Consider the following 24,781-nt stretch of genomic DNA (forward strand, 5'->3'; position numbering starts at 1 on the left):
ACATTATCTGAAATTTTTACTCCCCTGTGGCTGGTGAGTTAAATCTGAATTTTCAACTAAGTCATGGGATTTATTAGAAAATTAATTTTTCTACTTTTGAAAAGGAATAGGAAAACAAGGTCACATCAGTTAAGTTTTGTTGAAACAAAAATTCTTGGAATTTACAGTTTACCTCAGGCTCAGGATGTAGCCTGTCTGACTTTCTCTCTACTACCCGTTTTTGATTTTTAGTAGTGAAGGTTGAAACGAGAGTTGTGTAGGGTTCCAGAATATTTCCCGTAGCCCATTATAGACAGATGCACTTCATCAAGATAATGGCTTCTCCATCCTGTTAGAGATCCTTGTTGTTTCTTTGCCAGTCTTTACAAACCATTGTGTTGCAATCGAGGACAGAGCTGTTCACCTTAGCCAAGGCGCTATTGACACAATTGAGAATGGGCATTGTTTATTTTCAGTGGGTTTGTGCATAGTTCAGTAACTGCCTATAGCTGGCTGGCTGTCAACCAGGGGCTGGGTTTCCTCCCCTGAAAACCTGTGACTTGATATTTGTTATCTTCATCTAGCGCCACAGGTGGCTCACTTTTGCACTTCACCCCCCACCCATCAGCCAGGGGTGGCAGAGGCTTCCCTCAAGTCCTGTTTGCCTGCTTCTCAGGTCCTCGTCCTGACTGGGGCTCTACATTTTACAAGAAAAACCTCTGGTCTACCTAACAGTCCAACAAGCTGAATTTGTTGACCTGAAAGATGAAGTGATTAAATGAGTTTATGGAAACTTACTTTGTGAATCTCAGTGCTCTTTGCAGATGTTAGTATTTCCTCAGAGAAAGCAAGCCTTGTTAACTTCTAACAGGTTCAGACCGAATTCTTGGGAAGGAAGCTCATCAGAGCAAGTCAGAGGTAGCGCATCCCAGTATTTCAGGTGTCTACGGCTGTCTTGCTGTTGAACACCATGTGTCTGAGGACACATGACTGGCACACAGTTGTGTTATCTATGCAGTGAGTTTTCATTTTGTTTGTGTTAGGTTAGATTTGCCAAGCTCCTTTTCCAGGTCTGTTTTTCCCTGTCATTTAGTGTCCTCTGCTGGTAGTTTCTAGTACATTTACCCTATCTAAAATACTGAGTACTTACAAAAGAATGGAATAGAATATCATCAGTTTGCAGCTGCTCTGGTAGTTGGTTCAGGCAAGAATCTTCTGGATGCCAAAGCCACTGGTGAACATTTGTTGGGAGATCAGGACCTTCACCCAGTTTCAGAGGCCCCCACCCCACGGCCTGCTTAGTAATTTTAAAGGGAAAAAAAGGTACCTTTGCAAATGGAGAGATCCAGTGGCATCTGCTTTAACCAAGTGGTCACACTTGGCATCACCAATAATAGGGCAAGGAGACATCACGTGCCCGTGGTGTGACGCTTGGATAATATACATCAACCTGACTCTAATGAAGAGATCATCAGGCAGACCCACATGAGGGATTTTCTGCAGAATACCTGATCTGGACTTTTCTGAGATGTCAATGGCATGAAACATTATCAGGAAAAAAAAAAAAACTATTCTAGATTAAATGAGGTTGGAAAAGAAGAGAAAAAACCCCCAGCAAAATACAGTGTATGATCCTTCATTCAAAAGCAGAACAGCTATAAAAGACATTGGTACAATTGAGGACACTCGAATATGGATTCTGAACGAGATAATGGTATTAGATCCGTGTGCACTTGCATGAATGGTAATGGCAGTGTGGTTATGTAGGCAGTCTTAGATCCCTCCTGAAGTATTTTGGGGTCAAGTGTGATGTGTGCAGTGGCCATTTTCTCCTTTAACTTTTTATTAGAAAAATTTAAAGCATGCCAGGAAGGTTTTTATAAAAAAGTGAAGTCGTATGTACAGCAGTTGTTGGGATGTGGTGGTGGCCGTGTTTGTTTAAACCTAAAAGGTAAAGCTTTAGATTTGTTGGGTGCTGTTCAGAAGTCGGCCTGGGGTCATGCGGCTTGCTTCTGCATACTTGGGCCCAGGTCCACTTTTAAGGCAGCCTCGCCATAAGCAGTGTTCTTGAAAGGCTCACTCCTGTTCTCCCCTTATTTTCCAGATTGCCACCCATAGTTCGAGGAGGGGCCATCGACAGATACTGGCCCACTGCTGATGGCCGCCTGGTTGAGTATGACATAGATGAAGTGGTGTATGATGAAGATTCACCTTATCAGAACATTAAAATCCTACACTCGAAGCAATTTGGAAATATTCTCATCCTTAGTGGGGATGTTAGTAAGTATTCCATCCCTACCCCAGTCATATAACAAAGTGACAGTGTGTGGGATTCTGGTGTTTTCCGGACAAATAACACTGTCATGGATTTGTCCAAGTTTGTTCTTGGCACTGCTGTTTTTTGAAATGACCATTTATGTTGTGTTAACCCGTGGATTGTCTGGGCTTTCACGTTTATGGCAAAGCCGTGAAAACTTTGTCTTGACTTGCCTTTTTCTTAACTGGTAATGAATATTTGGATTGTACTTAAAAAGAAAATGTACTTGCTTATCTTTTGAAAATCTTTTTGTTATGGAAAACTTCAAACCTAAATAGAGAAAATAGTATGAGGAACCTACATCTATTCACCATTGAGTGTCAACGATTATTGATTCCTGGCCAGTGTTTTTTCCCCTAAACCCTGATCCACTTTCTTCCTCTCATATTTTGAAGCAACTCTCAGGCCTCCTATTATTTCATCTGGAAAGATATAATTGTTTTAAGTTATTCAGCACATCAGTACATGCTTAAGACTGGATTTTCTTCCCAATGACTAATGTAATCTATGTATGTAATATGTTGTGTGAGGTGTCAGATGGGTAGGATGGATGAAAACTCCACAATCCCAAAAAATACTTTTGTATATTGTTGACAGTTTTTAGATTGAAAATGAAGTTTTGAATTTTAGGCTAGATTCCAGCACTTAATAGTGTGGTGAATCAGGTGGCATGAGGGTTTGGGGAGAGTCACCATTTTGGATCTGTTTCTCTTCCCTAGATTTGGCGGAGAGTGATTTGGCGTATACCCGGGCCATCATGGGCAGTGGCAAAGAAGATTACACTGGCAAGGACGTACTGATTCTGGGAGGTGGAGATGGGGGCATATTATGCGAAATAGTCAAACTGAAACCAAAGATGGTCACTATGGTAGAGATATCCTTTGTTGTATAAGACATCAAGTTCAATGGGCTGCATTTGTTTTCTTCCTCCTTTTTTGTATTAAGACTCCAGTTAATGTTAGAAGGTAAATGTGTTATAAAGAGTGCCTTGAACAAATATGTCAACTTAGTACCAGTAGCCTTTTCATGTGGCCACCAACAAAGCAGAGATAATCTAGTTGAGAATTAAAGAGAAAATGACCTTGGTACTGTGTCTACTACTCAGCAGTTGCTGGAATGACTTCTGCATGAGAAGAAAAGAAAATGTACTTCCTTTTGAGTGTCCGTGGTGCAAAATTTGAAATCATTGTCTCTTTCATCATTTTTTTAACTTGATACCCAAATTAGTGTTATAAAACTTTTATGTTTGTCTTAACCTTTTCTTTAAAGTATTACTGTTTCAGAATTCTTTGATACATCCAAATTCAGGGGAAATTTCTCCTTAACCTGTTTCGAACATTGACCAAATGGTGATTGATGGGTGTAAGAAATACATGCGAAAAACATGTGGCGATGTCTTAGACAATCTTAAAGGAGACTGCTATCAGGTAATCGTGTTTTCCAGATACCATTTTTAAGTCAACTGGTAATATAATATATTATTGATCTGAATTGTGCTTTTTTATAACAACTTGAAGTATAATTGGTTAAGAAGATAAATAGATCATCTTGCAGGGGAGGAAAGATTTTCCCTCTAGTTCTTGGCTGAGACTCCTGTAACAAAAGATTAATAAGAGAAGAACAAGTTTTGACATATATACTCCCGTATACAGAGAAAAATGAGTAACTCAGAGGTAACTTTAGAATTTAGGCTTAAATATCATCTTAATAGGGAAAGAGGATGTGGGTGTCTTAAGGGAGAGTACATGACTTTTAGGAAAGATAGGCCCTTAGAAGAACAGATAAGGAGATGTGACAGTTTGTCTGGGTGTGGTGTCAAGTCTCCTCTCCTCTGATAAGAGTCAGTCTTCCCTGGTTGAAATGCCTGGGGCGAGGGATCTATGACAGTTGAGTTCCTTTTGGAGGATCTGTCTTGAGGCAGATAAAGGGGAGGTCAGTGAAAGCCTCTCCCTGCATTTGCTGTTTTTCCTGTGCCTACAGCTCAAAAAAAATCAGTATACCAAATCGGCATATTTTGAGGTGGCATTTTCTGCTACCCTTCAGTCTCTTGATGTGAGTTTTGAAAAATTGTATGTATATATGTATATTTGAGCAGTTTCAACAATTGTTTCTTGCTAAGCAAATTAGTTTCTATCCTAAATTGCCCTAAATTCTGTCCTAAATCAATTCACAAGTTGACCAATCATGACCGTTTGTAGGGTACATTTTGTATTATATTTTGAGGATGCATATGTTCAGTGCCCACACCTACGGAACTTGTTAGAGCAAGATAAACCAAGCAAATATTTTATTTGAACAGAATCTTAAATGTGTATCTCCAGATTTATAAACGATATAGATGAGCGCTTTAATTTGTGGTTAATGTAAATTATTTATGCCTACCCCGTCTTTCCTAACGTGTGTACTTCCTAGGTTTGATTGCATGTTACGTGCATGTTAATTTTTTAAGCTGAGAGAGGAATTATATCTACATTAAAATGCCAGTTGTGATTGTTTTGTGGGCAAAAGGGAAAGACACTTCACTTGCACTATTTGAAAGTTTAAAAAGGGAGGGGGGATTAGGTTCTTCAGAGCATGGCAGATTTGTTTCACTATGAACTAAAAGTAACCATTGTTTGCAAATAATGTTTGCAGGGTTAGCCAGACCCTCTGCCTAAGGTGTGTGTTTTAATGTTTAATCTTCACACCTGTACCAAGTGGGTATTATTTCTATTTTATGGATGAAGAAGATTAAGCTTCGAGAGTTTAAACGACATTTATTCAAGGTTATAGGGTAACTTTAGAGGAGTGATTCAGATTCCTGTCTCCCTGGCTGCTTATATGGCTCCCTCACATGGATTAAGGAAAAATAAACAGAAACACAAGCTCAAACCTGCAGTTGTGTGAAGTTGTGGACTGTTGTAATTAGAGGCCAGATATAAGTGGGAAGATTGACTAATGGCCTCGGGAAACAACTCCTTGACTTGCGAGTGTGTCTGAAGGCAGAGCACCAAAGGCAGATGGTGACATAGACAGTCGGACATTTTAGGGAAGGGAAAAGTAATCGTTTATTTGAAATGGCTCGGCTTTTGAGGAAGTTGGGTGCCCAAATGCATCCTTTCTCCCCTTGCTGCCTTTCTGGAACAGAGCAACCACCAAGGGGAGCCTGGAAAATTCTGAGGCTGAGAATTTTCCCAGAGCTCTCAAGGGGTGGGGCTTCCTGGTCTGTGGGGCTTCAGCCAGGCAAGCCCCTTAGCTTTCCATTAGCCGTTAAAATGTTACCATCAGCAAAACACTAGGTCTTTGCAACTGTTCATCATTTGAAAAACAGGTAATTACTCCATTAACCTTTTTTAGAACACAGAAAATGTTCCAGAGCACTCTGCATTCTTTTTATAATGAGTAGTTTTAGTACTGAAATCATTAAGGTAGTACAAAAAGAAAACTAAAGATGGATTTTTATATATGTACAAGATTTCCAAGTAACATAGTAGTAAATTTAGCAGTTTATTTAAAGAGTTATATATTATGCCCAAAAAAGATTTAGTTCGTAAATGTAAAGATATAAGTCTTAAGAAACTTATCAATATAATTCATTATATGAATAATGTAAAGGAGAAAATAATTTGATATTAACAGATGACAAAGCATTTGAGAATATTGAGCAGTCGTTTTTAAAGATTTTATTTTTTTCCTTTTTCTCCCCAAAGCCCCCCAGTACATAGTTGTATATTCTTCGTTGTGGGTCCTTCTAGTTGTGGCATGTGGGATGCTGCCTCAGTGTGGTTTGACGAGCAGTGCCATGTCTGCACCCAGGATTTGAACCAACGAAACACTGGGCCGCCTGCAGCGGAGCGCGCGAGCTTAACCACTCGGCCACACGGCCAGCCCCTGAGCAGTCATTTTTAATAAAAATTTTTTAGGTAAAATAAAATTGCAAAAGAAGGGGAAACTAAAGGAAATAGAAATTATCAGAAACTTAAAGATAATGTTATATTAAATGGCAAAATAAGGTATTTCCATTAAAACTAGGAACAAGATGAGGATGCTTGTTATTACCTTTATTCAACATTGTTTTTGAGGCATTAGCTAATGCAGTAAGGTAGGAAAACAGTATAAATATAGGAAGAAATTATTTTCAGATGATGTGAATGCTTAGAAAATCTAGGAAACTCATCTAGAAAACTATTTGAATTTATGAGAATTTGGTGAAGTGATTATGTAAAAGCAGACTAGAAATTTTTCTCCACTATGCTCAATGCAGAACAGTTTGAATGGACATTGGTCCCCCACCCAGGGTGGGCCGGAAATCCTATTCCAAATAATGACTAATTGTTAAATACCTAGGAATAAATTTAACAAGAATGGTATTTTGAGACTGGTAAGAATTACGTTAAGATCTTATTGAAAGACAGCAACTGAAGTTTGAATACATGGAGAGCCATTAGTTTCTTGGATCAAAATATCAGAACAATGTCTTTTTCTTCCTAATTGTAAGTAATTCCAATCAGAATCCCAAGGGAGTTTTTAGAATTAGACCCAATGATTTTGAAGTTCAGTTGTAACGATAAATATCTAACAATAGCTAAGAAAGGGGGCAGTCCTGTGGCCAAGTGGTTAAGTTCACGAGCTCTGCTTCGGTGGCCCAGGGTTTCGCCGTTTCGGATCCTGGGCCTGGACGTGGCACCTCTCATTAGGCCATGCTGAGGCGGCGTCCCACGTGCCACAACTGGGAGGACTCACAACTAAAATATACAACTATGTACTGGGGGAATTTGGGGAGAAAAAGCAGAAGAAGAAAAACCACAATAGCCAAGAAAAAACTTTTTAAATCATAGTCAAGGGAGATTTACCCTCTTGCTTGTTTACTCTAGCACAGAAATCAAGTAGGAAGTATGTTGACACAGGAATGGACAAGAGGAATGGCACAGAGACATGAAGATGTATGAATGTGTATTCGCACACACACAGCTAATGTATAGCCGAAGGTGTAGTTGAGTTCCCTTGGGAAAGGGAGATTTAGTTGATAAGCGATGCCAGCATAATAGGCTGTTAATCTGTGTGAGAACAAAGTTAGCTAACCCTAGAAGCCATAGAAAAATTAATTTCAGACGGCTTAAGCTGTAGATACAAAAACTAATACATTTAGGAAAATTTAGAATATTTAACCTTGGAGTTGGGAAACCTTTTCAAGAAAGGCAAGAAACCCAGAAACCATAATGAGAACATAATACCATAAACAAAGCCAAAAAACACACTGAAAAAAATACTAGTAACAAACGTGACAGGAAGGTAATCCCTTTAATAATATAAAGAGCCCCTACAGCTTAAAATTTAAAGATTAAGTCACTAAATAAAAAAGATAAAGGATATGCACTGGTACTTCTCAAAAGATGAAAGTCGAATAACCTGTGAGCTTCTGACAAGATGCTCACCCCTGGTGGTGGCCCAGGAAGTTCGTGTGAAAACATTAGCAAGGGACTTGACAGAAGAGGAGGGACAACATCCAGTGCTGGGAAGGATGCAGGGAAAGAGGTTCTCTCATGCTTTGCTGGTTGACACGTGAATGGCCATCAAAACTGAAAGCTAGGGGTCAGCCCAGTGGCTCAGCAGTTAAATTCGCACGTTCCGCTTCAGCGGCCGGGGGTTCACTGGTTCAGATCCTCGTGCAGACATGGCACTGCTTGGCACACCATGCTGTGGTAGGCATCCCACATAGAAAGTAGAGGAAGATGGGCATGGATGTTAGCTCAGGGCTAGTCTTCCTCAGCACAAAAGGAGGAGGATTGGTGGCAGATGTTAGCTCAGGGCTAATCTTCCTCAAAAAAACCACAAAAATCCGAAAGCTAAATACACATGCCTTTTGCCTTGGTAACCCCATGTTGGAGTGTCCAGCCCACAGACAGAAAGTCATCTATGCAAGGTTGATTATGGCTGTGTTTGTAAAGGCCAAGGCTTGAAAATGATAAGGGTAGAATATTTTTAGAGGAATGATGTATTTTTTAAAGACCTCATTACCTTGAACGGTGGTAGGTGAAAATTTCCAAGTTCAGATTGATATGTGCAGTCCTGGTTTTAGAAAAGAGAACATGCGTTTGTGTTTATTTGTTGGGGAGTGTTTATAAGGAATCTGTGTGAGTGTAGGGAAAAGCTCTGAGCATATCAAATGGGATCGAATGTAGATTGAAGGCAGCTGGGGTGTTAGTGCCTTCTCTGTCTTTGTGTGGTTGCACTCGAATGATGCATTAAGTGAAGCGAGTTATAAAACATCAGGATGGTAAGATTCAGTTTCTTAAATTGTGACTCTGAGATACGTGTAAGAACATTCATAGGAAAAAATCTGGAATAGCTTATCTTAGGGAATTGTGGCAAACTTGATTTCTGACTGACTTGTTACATGTGAAATTTTTTTACATGAGCATATAATTTATAACTAGAAAAATAAAAGACAAAGAGAATAAACAGTCTAGTTCAGGATGTTGCCTAGAGCCGGGTGGATCCCCAGCACATATCTTCAGTACTTCAAAGATAAGGCGAACCCCCAGCTTATTTCCTCTCTACTGTAAAGGATCTGTATGAGAATTCCAGCTCTTAACTGTTGTACTCCACTCGTTAATAACTGGTCGTGGGAGCTGGTATTTAGTACATGGCTTCATCACCAGCAGTACTTGAAGTGTTAGAGAAAACTGAAAACCCATAGGTTAATAGCTTGAGGTAAGCTGCAAATATAAATCAATAGACAAGTCATTCAGTGCTTAGTATGAAAGAAAAAATAAACGTAGAAGAAAATACAGATAGTAGTAGGAGAGGTAATATAGATTAAAGTCAAAGTAGGAACTTGGCTTTCTGATAGAGCTAGGTGTACTTTTTGGTTCTGTTTCTTATTGGGTGCCTTTGGGCAAGCAATGTAACCTCTCAAGTTTGTTTCTCCATTTGGAAAATGAGGATGATAATAGTACCTGTAGAGCTGTTTAAATGAGAAGGCATGTAAAGCACGTAGTAAGCACGGAATTTTAGCTGTTACAGGCAGGAGTGGAAGTCATTTTTGTTCGTGCGACAGGTGCTGTGGATCTGAGCCCCAGCTTGCATTTCCCCCTTCCTCTACTTCCACGTGTGTTGGCTCACGCGCGTCTATTCCTTTTGTCTCTGGAAGGTTCTAATAGAAGACTGTATTCCAGTACTGAAGAGGTACGCCAAAGAAGGGAGAGAGTTTGATTATGTGATTAATGATTTGACAGCTGTTCCGATCTCCACATCTCCGGAAGAAGGTAGATTCTGTTCTCTTTTGTTTTTAACCAAAATAATGTTCATAGAAATGTTTTTCTTGGCACCTGGTGAGAATGAAAGGCTCTTGGAGATTGTCTAGTTCAGTTCCTTCATTTTTGAAAGGTAGCTAAACTGAGGCCCTCTGTGGGAAAATAGCTGCGTTTGGCTTTGGTCAAATCTTGTTCTCCCACTAAATGAGCAAATTAATAACTCAGTCACTTGGAACAAGCATTAAATAAAATGACTCATAATCACATCGAGACCTTAGCACCTTTGATAATTTATTTACATTGTGAATTTTAACCTGTACTGGGACAAACTGGTGACCTTTCCAAGTAACACCGGAGACAATTCCCCTTCTCACACTATGTGCTTGAGATCACTGCTGGGTTGGAATTTCAGTGTTAATGTTTTCTCTGTACTCTTGTGTTCCTACTGAGTCGGCAGCCTCCAGCCCCCACCCGATGACCCTTGCTGATCCTTGCAGTCTCTCTCTCAGGATGTTGCTGCTTTCCCCCTTACTTAAAGCTGCTGTCTTTCAGATTTCAACCACTGCCTTTGTGTTGAATCTTCACTGGTATTGTGAGAGCAGTGCTGATAGTACATGTGTGTTTGACCTTGCTTGTGTGTGTGTGCACGAGACACTCAATATATGACAGTACACTATAGTTCATGAATAAGCTCTCAAATATTGGGTCTTAAGCTCATAGCTGTTTCTTTCTTTTTTGGTGTTGTTGAGTGTTAATGTGAATGTTTGATTTTAGATTTTGTTTCTGATGCATACAAACCCATATTTATAAAAAATTAATTTTTTTTAACATCCAGATTCCACATGGGAGTTTCTCAGACTGATTCTTGACCTCTCAATGAAAGTACTGAAGCAAGATGGGAAATATTTTACACAGGTAGGCTACTTAACTGTTCTTTCCCAAAATTCTCAACAAAAATTGTAAATTTTGAAATTTGACTGCATATTCTTGAGATGTATGTCTGTTAAGGATAGAATAGCTTAATTGGATTGTGTTCTTTCAAGCAGTAAGTTTGTGAATAGCTGTCCTATTGCCACAACTGTCTGATTTCTCCTTTGGTTTTGGCTGTAGTATGAACTGCTGCCACGAGATGGAGACACAGACTGACTTTTTATTTTTTTCCCCTCCCCTCCTCCTCTAGGAGATTTTCAACATAAATTTCGTAAGCTGCTTTGGGTGTAGTATGAGCTTCTGCCACCAGATGGAAGCAAATTGCGTTTTTCTCATTCTCTAAGGGATTCTTAATTTTAAATGAAAGTTGGAAGGTTGTATTTCTTGATATATAAAAAATATATATAACCTACTAAAGTTCTTAACAAAATTCTGAAAATGACAGCAAAAGCAGCTAATTGATGATCCAGTCTCTTGGTGCAAAAATCCCTTGGTTTCATAAGCAGGCAGATGAGCACTTACTTAAGTTAAGTAGTGTTGTACTCTGGTCCCTGTAATTCTTAGGTGTTTTCAGGAGAGTCTCCTCCCCCTTTTTTAAAGCGTTAGTATGTTTAAGTGTCAAGAACTAGTAGAGAGGTCTTAACTTTATTCCCGTGGGGAGACATTTTCAAGCACATCCTGGCCAGTTTGAGATCTGAGACTAATAATGCTGAAACAACTTGGCAACTCTAAGAGACACTTTGAATTTGTCTCCCGCCCATCCTGGTGTTCCTTCTCTTCCCCCTGCACATAAGACCCCCATACATGGCGAGTAAGCCTAGACCTTGCACTTGGTGAAAGTGCTGGGAGGTTCTGAGGAGAACAGATAACTGTCTATGCATGGATTTTTTTCCCTGATGTTTAGAAGTGATTTTTTTTAACACATTCTTTAAAGCAAGGAACTGCAGACTGTGGGCCAAATCTCACCTACTGCTTGTTTCTGGAAGGTTTTCTTGGCACACAGCCCCGCCCATTCATTACATATTATCTATGGCTGCTTTCACACTACAGGGGCAGTGTTGAGTAGTTGTGATGAGGACCTTATGTATGATCTGCAAAGCCTAAAATGTTTTCTGTCTGGCCCTTTACAGAAGAAATTTGCTGACCCGTGCTTTATAGGAAATCTACAATGAGACCTGCTCAAGGTTGTCTTATTCTTTTTTTTTTTTTTTTCAAAGATTGGCACCTGAGCTGGCCTCCTTTTCTTTCCTTCTTCTCTTCCTCCCCAAAGCCCCCCCCGGTGCACAGTTGTATTCTAGTTGTAGGTTCTTCTGGTTGTGGCATGTGGGATGCCGCCTTAGCATGGCCTGATGAGTGGTGCCATGTCTGCGCCCAGGATCCGAACCGGTGAAACCCTGGGCTGCAGAATTGGAGCATGCAAACGCAACCACTTGGCTACAGGGCCAGCTCCAAAGTTGTCTTATTCTTGTAAAAGCAACCCAAATTCAGTGAATTGGAGTTTTTTGTGAGTGGGTATTTCTCAAGCAGAGCATCTTGATAGAATTTAGTTGTTTTTATATTTCTGCAAATAAAATCAAATCTCATGCACCTTAAGTTGGGGAAGAATGTGAGGCTCTGGGATCTTTAAACAAGAGACTGAAAATAATTTGAACCCACTGCAAACCAGTCAGTTTGTAGCAGACAGTAGGTGGAGTTAGGAAGAAGGGGCGACTGCTTTTGTTGTGAATATTTTCTTGGTAGACTGCTTTCTTGGGAAAGTGCTATCTCAGCATGGAAGAGTAATAGAAACGCTATGATTTACCACAGCCTGTTCATAAATATTAATGATCTAGGCTTTGATAACTTGCCTTTGGCCAACTGACTTTTACCAAAAATCACATTATATGCCCAGGGCTGTGCTGGTTTCTAAGAATTGTCCAAAAGATGTATTAGGACATGTTTCCTGTCCCTGCGTTCATTACAGTTAGAAACTCAAGGCAGTCTCATAATACCTGGGGATCACATAGTACATTTGGTGGTTCAGTGTGTGACACAGTGAGATTCAAAGGGCCCAGGCGGGTGTAGGCCTTTGAAGAAGCAGTAGTAGTCGAGTCAAGAGCACTGCGTGGTTTGACTCCGGGATGTACTGATGCAGTTGCCACACTGTAATCTACATTTTTTTAACAGCCATGTGATATGCTTAGGAGATACCTTTTGTTTTTTTTTGGAGGAAGATTAGCCCTGAGCTAACTGCTGCCAATCCTCCTCTTTTTTGCCGAGGAGGACTGGCCCTGAGCTAACACCCGTGCCCATCTTCGTCTACTTTATATGTGGGACGCCTACCACAGCGTGGCGTGCCAAATGATGGCATGGCCACACCTGGGATCTGAACCTGCGAACCCTGGGCCACCGAAGTGGAATGTGAGCACTTAACCTCTGCGCCACCTGGCCGGCCCCTTAGGGGATACCCTTGATTGACACCTAACCCCCTTTCCTGAGCATGTAGCTTGAAACTGGAGTAAGGTTAAAGATGGGATGAACACGTTGTTTGGCCTGTTACCTGGTGATTGACAGAAGCTAAATATTCCTGCCTAAAATTGCTTGCATCACAGTTATCAAGTTCATAATGTCACTAGTGTCACTGTGGCTTCTTGAAGACGGCCTTGTCAGCATGCCACAAAACTGGGGAAGTGTCATGGAGTGGGTGGGAATTGGGCTGGCTCTGGTGTGCTGGAGGAATTTAACTCCAGGGAGGAATTGCTTTCAAGGGACTAGGAGGCAGGTCGTGGAACTTGTCCTCCCCCCCATCTCTCCCTCACCCCTCATCAGAAAAAGTGGAGGTCATTTGATATGTACAAAAATATGTATGTTACATTCATGTAAGTTGTGATGCAAAATACTAACTCCCCCCGCAACTTGAGAGCTGGGTATTACCAGTACCCTTGACACATCTACATTCCCCCCCAATCCCTCTCGGCCTTCTAGAACTAACCCATCTTTAGTGTTATTTTTTCCTATTCCTGTGCTGTTCTTTATAGATGTTTCACACATGTGTGATTTCCTGAATCATCATATTGTTTGCTTTTGAACTTGATAAAAATGGTGTTGTTAAGGATATATTCTTCTGGACCTATTGTTTTTTACATTACAGAAATCATGCATGCTAACCGTTAAGTTTAAAAACAATTACAGAAATCTGTAAAGTAAAAAAGTGCATCTACCCACATCTAACATGTGACAGGGAGAACTTTCTAGAATCGAAGCTGCTGAATTGGGATTTATCCCCTAGAAGTGCCCCATTATTCCCTTCCTCTAATCCTTAATAGGTGCTTAATTTTTTGCTATTAGATTTTTGTTTTGCATCTCCCATGTGTCTGTCTTAAGAGAAGAAAAATGTATTTCCATTTAAATACACAGGAAAGTGAAATACACCACATTACTTTTTTTGGGTAGGTCTCTATTTGTGGTGAGATTTTTTTTTTTAAACGCTTTTCTTTTTTAAACTGCTTTTTGACAATGTTGGGAAGAACAAATTGAAACTTTCCTATTTCCTTACCACATTCTCTGTGAGGAGGTCCTCCCATATCCCCTCTATAAAGAGAGCGTAGTGTCAATTTTAAGATGGCCAGGAAAACCATTCAACTGTGCACCTTGGTGGTGCTTCTCTAGTGGTGATGTGTTCCAAAAACAACCAGGCAGTGTGTTCTATTTGTGAATCTTAAATTACACATGTGGTGTTTATATACTCTCTTGGTGAACTTGATGTTGAAACCAAATTATATGCTGGCGAAGGGCACTTTGGTCAGATCCCAGTGCAGGACCCTAGATGATGGGTTACTAAACAGGCTGGCCCTGAAGGATGACGTCATGCTGAGTGAATGTGCTAAGTTAAAACCGCCAAGCCCAGGTCTCAGAATAGTTCTGTCTACCCGCTTGCCCTTGGCTGGCTGGCTGGTTGGTTGGGTTTGAAATGCCATTCTCAGGAACACTTACATCATAGGATGCCTTTATTTGTAAATAAGTTTCCTCTTACATTGTACTTGACTATTTTGAGCCAAATTGATAGTGAAGTTCTTAAGAAAAAGTGGAATCAGCACATATTCAGTAGACTTCCGAATGTTAAGTACTTCAGAGGGTAAAAGGAAATAGGTGGTATTAAAATACCTATCTTGGGGCTGGCCCCATGGTGTAGTGGTTAAGTTCAGTGCATTCCGCTGGTGTGGCCCCGGTATGCAGGTTTGGATCCCAGGCACAGACCTACATCACTCATTAGCCATGCTGTGGCAGTGACCCAGATATAAAGTAGAGGAAGATTGGCACAGACGTTAGCTCAGGGCTAATCTTCCTCAGCAAAAACAACAACAAAACCCATCTTATTTTCTAAATCTGTTATGAAAAGCCCTTGGGGGAAAATTGTGCTAAAATGATAAACTCTACCCTAGATCTGCTGAATGAAAATTTGCATTCTAACAAGATCCCTCATGCACATTAAAGATTAAGAAGCACTGCTCTAGAAGTAGGCAGATATTGTAGCCATTCAGCAGCTGTGTTTTGTCTTAGCCAGCTTCTGATTCTCTTCACCGTTTTTTCTTCGTGGTTACAGAGTGGCTGCTGCAGCTCCAAATGTCACATCTAGGTTATAGGCTGGAAGTAAATTGAAGGGGCAGGTCACTATTTATCTTTGTCCAGAATCAAAAACTTTCCCGGCAGCCTCCGGTGGACTTCCACTATATCTCATTGACCACTCCTAGCTGCTGGGGAGGCTTAAAAAGTGGTGGCAAGAAGGGGAGAATAATTAGAACAGTGGAGTCGAGAGAGAATGTTTGATAAGCAGTGGAACTGCAGAATATTCTAAATAAACTTTTGTTCTCTTAAGCCTTAAAATAAATCACAGATTTGGGGGGAAACATGAGTGTGTGAATATGGTTCTGTCAACATCTTAGATTCTTGTGAGGGTCATAGATTAAACTATTCTGGAAATCAGGGACAGTATCTTTTTGATACTTCATTCTCAACACAGTGGTGACTGTTTTTGAGAAAACTTATTTTGAATGGGTTATGTGTATGAATCTTTGCTAATTGCATGGTGTTGATACAATGACTGTCACTAATGAGAAATTGGTCTCACTGCTTTCTATTGCTTCATACTCTAATAATCTGAAATGCCTTGGTAAATGAGGTAGAAGGATAATGAGCTAATGGATCTATAAATAGAATTCGATGCAATTTGTGAGAGTACAGAAGCCTTATCTCATTTTCAAAGATGAACTTCTATCTAAAGCAAGAATTGGTCTCATTTATTAAAGACCTTCAAATGAGTGAAGGACTCAGTAGGACTGATGAATCCCATTGTTTGCTTTTCTTTCTTTGATTTAGGGGAACTGTGTCAATTTGACGGAAGCCCTGTCGCTCTATGAAGAACAGCTCGGGCGCCTGTATTGTCCTGTGGAATTCTCGAAGGAGATCGTCTGTGTCCCTTCATACCTGGAATTGTATCCTTTGACCTTATCATTGTGTTGCCAGATCAGAACACCCACGTCAGTTCAACATTTGAAAGGCCAATAATAAATGTAATTAGCTCTGTGGTATATGGGGCCCTGGTATTCAAATATGGCTCCACATTGGAATTCCCTGGGAGCTTTAAAAAAAAATACTGATTGCTGGGTCCCACCCTCAGAGATTCTGGGGTGTGGCCTGCCACAGCTCCCCAGGTGGTTTTAATGATCAGGCATCCCTGGTTCTCACAGGTGGCCCCAGAGCTGCAACATCACCTGGGAACTAGTTACACGCGCAAATTCTCAGTTCCCATCTCAGCCCGCTGCCCAATCAGAAAGGCTGGAGGTGGGGCCTGGTGACCTGTCTTAACCAGGGCCAAGGGACTGCACATCAAAACTTTAGAAGCCCTGGTCTAAAGCCCCGCCTGAACTGAGGCAGGCAAAGAGACTGAAGATGCTCCTTCGACTTTGATGTTAAGACTGTCCTACTTCAATATTAGTTTCTACACTTCACTTGATCCTGAGTTGCAGTGGAAATCGAGAGCTAAAAATAATGCTGGGGATCGCAAAGTTAATGTTGGTCTCCATTAGCTCCACTTAGTTAGTCCAGAGAAAAAAGAACCTGGAGAAAAACCAGAATGACAACATTGTCATGGGAAATTTCAAATGCATGTCACCATTCTAAAAGGCTGGCTGTAGCCTCCAGACAAAAGCTTTCTTATCCGCGCTCACTGGGGCCAGTTTCCTGTGACAGCAGTTTTCCTTGCTGTCGAGGGAGATCCAGTGCCTGCTGTGGGCCCGCAGTGAGGCAGGCCCCTGAGGCCGGGCAGGCTCTGACAGAGACCCTAGCCGGAAGAGCCCCGGAAGGAGGGGAGGCTTGTGCTGGCTGGGTGTCCACGTTCTTCCACGGCCCGTGGAGAGCTTTGACACCTTTCCCCTGCGACTGTCCTCCATCAGTGTTCCCCTCGGGAGCAGTTTTTACAGTCAAGTCCGCGTGTCTGTGTTGAGAAATTTTAGAAATCAATCAGTAACATTTGGAGAAAAGGCGCTTGCCCTCTGGCTCCCCTCCGTCCTTCCACCTTCTTTTCCTTCTTTCTCCCATACCGCCCTCTCTCTACTATACCCGTCTCTCCCTCCCACCTCCCCTGCATCTCTCACCTCCTTCTTGTCTTTGTTTCTCCCTCCCTCCCACCCTTTCTTCTCATATTATTCCCTAAAACATCTTAGAGACCTTGGAAGCAGTAATGTTACCTGAGAGAATATTGGTGTGCCTTTAACCTTTTCTCCACTTGTCCCTCCACGTCACAGGCGGTGAAGTGGCCTTGTTTAAGAGGCCTTCATTCTCATTACCACAGTGCTCTAAGCCATGGAGCTTTCATCCATCTTCTAATTTATAGGCGAGCAAAGAAATTTTAAGTGATGTCTGTTCTTCCTTGAGTTACCCGATCTTATTCCTTGACTCCTTGTCCAGGTGGGTGTTTTACACTGTTTGGAAGAAAGCTAAACCTTGAAGATCGTATCCCCAAATCACGTGTGCTGCACATGGCCTTCCTGACCTTCAAATGCTGTACGTGACATTGGAACGCGTCAGGCAATTGATCGTGAATTCCTTCAAGTTTTCTTTTTTAATTATTATTTTTAATTTAAAAAAGCAAATGGAAAATGTATATTTTGATGAGCTAGGGTGTTATGTTCTTTGAAAGTCAGCTGAAGGATGATTAGACAGCACAGCGAAGGCTGCTAAATGCACTGAACCCCTAGAATGTGATTTTCGTTACTTTTTTCTGTGTGGGCTCTTCTCCTTTGTATTTTGGTAGACTTTGAATTTGCTTGTTTGGAGGAATGAACATCATTGTTTCGTTCTGGAGAGAAGTTCTTGATGGTGTTTCTTTCCGCAAAAATTGACTTAGATGTTACAATTTGGTGCTTATAAGAAAGTTAAAAAAAATGAATTAGCAATGCTTCAATTAAAATTACAAATGAGAAATTTCTTGTGTCTGTCGTTTCATTTCAGCCAGGTCTCCTCTTTCTCACTCCTGATCTCACAGAACAAAGGTGTCTCCTGATCTTTTTTTAGCTCTGTTATATCACTTGGTGCCATTTATCTCTTTATAATAGGATGGCCTTAGGGCCTTTTTTGAAGAGTAGTAATGACTTCGTTTACCACTGTGGTAAATGATACACAACCTATTACGTTCACCAGTTCTTCCTTATAAAATTGACCTGAGGATAGGAAAAGATTTGGCTGCACTGTAAAGTTGAAACTCAAAAGCTTATTTCTACTTCCACTCTTACCGGTGTATTAGATGTGGAAATAGAGACCGTCTTAGATTGCTGCTGTGAAACTTTTTGAGGAGATTTTTGGATGCACGGATTGGTGACAGTTTGTAGAGAGGCCCACAACAAGAGCACCTTGAACTCGCCTAAGGAAGTGCGTGTAACTAACTGCTTTAGTGTGTGTGGGTCACAGTCCACGTTAAAGGTCAGGTTATGTTGACTTGTATCCTTAGACATCACCGAGTTATTCTGTTGTTTTTATAAAAGGTTTATGCTTTATCAATGGAGTGAGTTCATTTGTGGTGAATTTGTAGTAAGCAAAGCATTAAAGGTGAAATAGTGTCTATTTTGAGATAGTGTCAACCCAGAACCTTCTTCCTCCCAAGATAGGCTCATGGTATCTAACAAATATTCTTTAAAAATGAGTATGTGCCTACTCCTTCTCTTCCTTTTTACTGGATTGGCATGGGAGGAGAAACAATAATATTAGAATTAAAGGAGTTAGAATCATGTTGGAACTAGATTGGCCATCAGTAAATATTTTTCCTGTGCATAGAGGTTAAGAACGGCATTGGTAGATGTTAAGAATCCTACCTGCCCTTCAAACTTCTATTATGCTTTGCAAAGACTGTGTAAGGTTAAAAATGGTACTATTACTGTTAGAACACCATTTGGGGTTAATAGAATTGGATTTTTTCCATTTTAGAAAAGAAACCAAGTATATCTGGTGTCTAGATATGGCGTTACTAAGATGTGGGCATACCTTGATAGTTGAAGACTAGCTTGAGGCCGAGGTTAAAATCCACTGATGAATCTGATGACACACAAGTCCTGCCAAGAGCTGAGAGTTAGAAATGAGGTGGATCAGGTTGTGCCAGACCATGGAAGATGCATTCAGGACAGAGTAAGGGATGTGGTATGGGAGGAAGAAAGGAATGGAAGTATTTTTATTTTGGGTGATAATGGTAAATTCTGACCCTGCTCATTTCTTTGCGTTGGAGAAAGGATAATGTTTGATTGTTTTTGAACATCTTTGTAATTGTTGTAAATGCATGCCAGCTGAACTCTGATAACTAAAAACAACCTCTACTTTGGCTGCATTTTCAGGAAATATTATAAGATCTAAGCACTGTTACTTTAATGGCTGTAGTCTTATAGTCTTTTATAGTCTGAAATAGAATATACTGTCGTATCATATAGCCACTTTAAAGACAAGACAAATACGGCTGCGGTTTAAATTCTATTCAATGCATCAGCAGATATCAAGAATTGGTTTATTAAAGGAAATGCTGCTTTCTCCTGAAAATGATTGAATATTTTAAAAACTTGATTAATGGTGCTCTGACTGGGCTGGAGGAAGGCTGGGTTGATAGTGTTTTTAGTGGGCTAGAGCAGGGCTGATGTCAAAATAAAAATGTGCTGCTCCTACTTCCTGTGCAGTTGAAATGGTTCCCTCCTTGCTTTTGTTCACTATTGCTGACTTGAGAGTCTGCATTTGTCTCAATAAAATGATAAATTTCATTCTGTTCCCATGACTCCTGGGAGGGGGGAAGGAAGTGTGTGATGTTATATATCATTGGCCTCTATTCGAGTCTCTAGAGCGGTGCTACTCCAAGTGGGGGCCTTCAACCAGCTCTTTCTTTTCTAAGCACTTTCTGTACTTCAGCTGACCTTTTTTTGTTCCTAGCAAGACACACAGGAAGCGCTGTGTCGATGGCCGCAGTAGCATGTGCTCCTTACCCAGTCTTGGAACAGACTTCCAGTAGTACTGTTCTGGGGGCCAGTTGGGCAGCATGATTTGATATGAGCTGCTATGTGGCATTGAAGAAACACTTAACCTCCTTCTATCACCCTGTTGAATGCCTTTTTATACCAAATAATCTTTGCATTGCTGTGCTTTGGGTTAATAAACCATCTTCATTTATACTGTCTTGCTCAATCTTAAAATAGCTTCGTGAATTCGATGTTAACATCACTGAGTAGACTAGCAGTCAGAGTTTGAGATGTGCCTGGGGTTCCCGTGGCTAGCAACAATTGGAGTCTAGGTTCCAGCATTCTGAATTTGCTATCTGAAAGCCTACGTCAGGGGTCTTAACCTTTTTTGTACCTTGGACGACTCCGGCAGCCTGGTGAAACCTGTGAGCCCCTCCCTCCTCAAACATGTCTTTTAGTACATAGAGTAGATAACGAACATAAGGAAACAGGTTACCTTGTTTTTCAAAAATTTATGAATTAATATTTGCGCTTTAATAACTTGTCACGTAACTGGATCTAGTGGTGGGTCAAATACCGTAATTTTGAAGTAATAATGAGTATGTAAGATCTGCAACAACTGGTATGTGGCAAAGCTTTTGATTGGTTGACAGTCAGGTACTGCCAGTATTAACATGCTTTGTCACCTGTGGTTGCACTTAAAGGATATGCTAAATTTCTGTTGGAAGTTAATGAAAATAAAGAAATGTTTTCCCATTCCAGTTTAGGGACACAGAATTCTGTCCATAGACCCCAGGTTAAGAACTCCTGACCTACAGTTTTTGCTTCCATTGTTTCATTGTATTTAGGTAGTGGGGAAGGGTAGCTGGGTCCCTTCACCCTGTTGTCGGAACCCCAAATCAATCCTGGCAGGTCACTTCTCCTTGGCCAGAACTATTTAAAATCTCAATTACCTGGTGCCATCATTCCACTGATTTCTGCTTTACTCATTATTTCAAAAATGAAAAATAAACTGTGGGCAAGAAATAGCTCAGTGCTTTTGGAAAGCTAGTTGAATACACTTGGATGTGATTTCCCTGGGAAATCAGTGATAAATGTGACTGGACAGGTATGCTTATCTCCTGTCCCAGGGGTCCAGGAGATGCCCTGACCAGCTCATTAATGCAGATGGCGTCTCTGGGCGACAACCAGCCACGTGGTGGTCATTTCAGTAATTCCTTTATGATGAAGCATTAGGGAACAGGCCCCTCCCTCTACAACTTTGCACAGGAATGTCACAGAATAAATGAGTCAGGGGCTCTCCTGGGTAAAGCCAGCTAAAGAAGCCAGGGGTATTTTTGACAGAAGCCCTCCAATATCCTTAGGGAGGACTAGGGGGCTGCCCCACCCCAGGACAGTAGAAACAGGCAGGGGCAGGTCTCTGGAGATATGGCCTTGACCCTGGAATTAACTTAGAGATCATGCCTCGATCCACCTTTTAAGAAGCCCTTTTTTCTTAGTTCTAAAATAGTCTTACCTAAGGATTGTGTTGGTAACTTAGGTTCTCACTAAGTGATTCTGACAGCTCAGCTCATTGCAGAGGGACAGAAATGCTCCTTGGACTATATTCCGTGTCCTCTACTGTCTAGACAACTCTGCCTTTGCCTGCTTTTCAGTTGTCTCAGTTGAATTTGATTCCTGAAATACCCCTGTCCTTCCACTGCTAGGGGGGAGCTTCTGCCCACGTATCCTGTGCGTTCGTTGCGTGATCCCTTCATACTCGTGTTTCTGTTTTTTCTCCTCAGTCTTGTTAGTCTTCATCCCATATCTATTGTCCATATACATTTAAATGTTTATGTCTGAAGAGACAGTGTCCCCTGATGGGAAAGAATACACCTGAGTGGTTTCTGACTGCCGCAGAAGAGCTGGAGATTTTCAACTGAAGTGTGGTGGGGGCACTGGAAGCAGGACCTTCAGCCACAGTCCAGTTGACAGATGGCTAGAACGTGAGCTCTGAAGGCTGCTGCCAGGCCCCTTTTGGTCACGTTTGTCTAGTGCCTTGTGCATGTAGTAGGCACTTAGGAAGTTGAAGCACACTGTAAAAGGATATAATACTTAGAATATAATGCCTAGAATTGTATCTTCCAAGTGGAACATGGAGGAAACAGGCTGGTGTGAAGACATTAAACAGGATTGGGCATGTTCGAGAAGAAAAGCAGTCTGATGATAAAGGGAGAAGTTGCTGCATCTTCACACTTAGAAGGAACAAGAATGTCCACCCTGCCCTAGCAAGGATGTAGTCCCAATATGGGTGAAAGCGCTGTGTTGGTGAAGGGGGTCCTTTCACCAGGTTTTGCATCTTTTGGGTTTCTTTTTGGTGGCCCGAAGGGCAGAAGAGGAGCAGAAACTTGGGAAGGTGTACAGCATTCAGACCAGAAAACCAGAATGATGTGTGGGATCTGTGGCCATTTTGGTGTCAGCCATTTCTGTGAGTGAGTCTTCTCTTCTTCTTTCCTGTTTGTTTGGCTCCGCTGTCAGTGATATCACTCTTGAATGTCTCTGCCCTTGGTGACTCCCCATCCATTGGTGGAATTCTTGCACCAGGCCTCCACTTTGGTCCAGGCCAGCCTGCAGAGGACTATGGCTCTGTCTAGTGCAGCCTGTGGAGGCCAGGCAGCAAGGCCACGAGACCGCTCCTGGCCACTTGTGCTTAGTTTGAGCCTGGCCTTGGCTCCCACTGGATAAATCCAGAAGGGTTCCTGCACTAAAATAATTAAGCCTAGTAATGAATTATAAACCATTGAAAAACTTGGAAGTCATGAAGGTGTATGGAAAACAAATATACAAATAAATGGGGGACACAAGAATACAGATAGATAAGGCACATATCATAGACTGCTGAGTGCCCGCTGGCTAAGGGGAAGGGAGGGCAGGAGTTGAAAAATTAGCGTTTTGTAGTCACCACAGTGAAAACTGAACCAGCCAAGAAAGCATTCACTGATGCAAAATCTTGGGGGATTTTGACAAGGAACATATTTCTATGGCTTTAAAGTCTCTCTCCCAGACTGCTTATGAGTTGTGTATCACTTTCCTATTGCTGCTTGAACAAATTACTGCAAATTTAGTTCCTTTAAATGAATTTATCATCTTACAGTTCTGGAGGTCAGAAGTCTGAAATGACTCTTGTTACAGGGCTGGCTCCTTCTGGAGGCTCTGGGGAGAGAATCACTTTCCAGCCTTTTCTAGCTTCTAGAGGCCACCTGCATTCTTTGGCTTCTGGCCCCTTCCTCCAGTCTCAAAGCCAGCCTCAAATCTCTCTGCTTCTGTTGTCACATTGCCTTCTCTTCTGACTCCTTCTCTGTCCCTGTTGTAAGACCCCCTTGGGATTACAGTGGGCCCACCTGGATGATCCATGATAATCTCCCCAATTCAAGATCCTTAACCACAGCTGCAAAGTCCCTTTTGCGATATAGAGTAACATTCATATAAGGTAACATGTTAAGTTCTGGGCTTAGGATGTGAACATCCATAGGGGCCATTATTCAGCCTACCACACACTGCTAGAGAAAAGAACTCGACAGTGGAGAAATTGAACACCTTGACTAGGTGATCAAAATCAACAAGGAGCAGGTGGACATGATGTGCCTCCAGTACTCCATCACCACCTATGCTGTATTTGGCTAAGAATGCATTGCCTGAATCTAATCATGGCGAAATATGAGACCCAACATGAGAAATCTTCCATTAAAAAGGTCTGTATTCCTTAAAAGTATTAATGTCAGGAAAAAAAGGCTGTGAAAAGGTTTCCAGATTATAGGAGGCTAAAGAGACATGGCAACGAAATGCGATACGTGACCCACCACTGGATCCCGTATTGCAGGAAAGATGCTGGAAAGGGCATTATTGTGCCAATGGACAAATTGGAATACGAACGGTAGTTTCCATACAAGTATTGTATCAATATTAAATTTACTGAAGTTCTTACTACAACTTGTCTCTAAGTTTGAAATTATTTCCAAGTAAAACGTTAAACATTAAGGGAAAAAATAAAGGGAGGGATGCACTTGGCACAACTTGTCTCCCGCCTGCCTGAGGGACGACAGATTTTTGGACACAGAATCAAAAACCTAAGAGGAATAAGGCTCGAGCGACCTGTGTAGCACCCAAATAAGCATGTGCTGCTTTTAAGATCCAGCACAGGAGACAGTAAAATGTGATGTTCGTGAGGCAACAGAAGTTGTAGTGGCTGAATTACGTCTTTGAGCCTTTCTGACTCTGCTACATAAAGGAGAAACCGTATGTGTGAGGGCTCCTGCAGGAGATCGTGAAGGCCAGGGAGTGGGGCTCTGCCCGTGATGTCTGCTGCGGTAGAAATAAAGGGAGATGCCAGCAAGGGTAAGAGGATGCTGCGGCACTTGGCTCTCTGTCGGCACTGGGGTTCTTGTGCATCCTGCTGGCTTAGAGACAAAAGGCCTCAGGGAAAGATCTTGCTTCAAAGACCCCAGCGTTTCTTTGCTGTTAGATGTTTGTTCCCCAGCGTCTGCTAAGACACTGCAGGGCAGGAAGGATTTGATTTTTTTTCTTTCCCTGATGTATGTGGTAGAAGAGAGGAATGGAGAGCAAGAGTGGGTCTGAAGCCTTCCTTTTACTTAAGGCAAAGAGCCTCGTATTGTAATATTTTAAATTTGAAAATAGGACCATATTAAAAAGCTATTCAATTAGTTTGACAAGAAAACTGGCTGAGGACTTTAAAAGGTTCAGCTGGAACATTAGTCCTGCTATTTGGAAACAGGAATAGAAAAACTAGGGCAGTGCTTCTCAAAGTTGAGTGCGCAGAAGGATCGCCTGAGGATCTCCTTAAGACAGTCCACTGCAGT

General features: G+C 41.5%; 1 protein-coding gene across 1 annotated transcript in view; it reads left to right on the forward strand.

The window, feature by feature from the left end:
- The window catches only part of SMS (spermine synthase), a 44,769-nt gene extending 26,847 nt beyond the window's left edge, over positions 1–17,922 (forward strand). Inside the window, exons 5-11 of the mRNA XM_023634280.2 lie at positions 2,084–2,259; positions 3,016–3,170; positions 3,634–3,723; positions 9,429–9,543; positions 10,367–10,446; positions 15,817–15,932; positions 17,407–17,922. Coding sequence (XP_023490048.1) covers positions 2,084–2,259; positions 3,016–3,170; positions 3,634–3,723; positions 9,429–9,543; positions 10,367–10,446; positions 15,817–15,932; positions 17,407–17,446 — 772 coding nt within the window. The 3' untranslated portion in view covers positions 17,447–17,922. The remainder of the gene's footprint in view (positions 1–2,083; positions 2,260–3,015; positions 3,171–3,633; positions 3,724–9,428; positions 9,544–10,366; positions 10,447–15,816; positions 15,933–17,406) is intronic.
- The last annotated feature ends 6,859 nt before the right edge of the window (positions 17,923–24,781 follow it).

This window comes from Equus caballus, chromosome X (genome assembly GCF_041296265.1).
Source record: "Equus caballus isolate H_3958 breed thoroughbred chromosome X, TB-T2T, whole genome shotgun sequence".
Classification (NCBI taxonomy): Eukaryota; Metazoa; Chordata; class Mammalia; order Perissodactyla; family Equidae; genus Equus; species Equus caballus.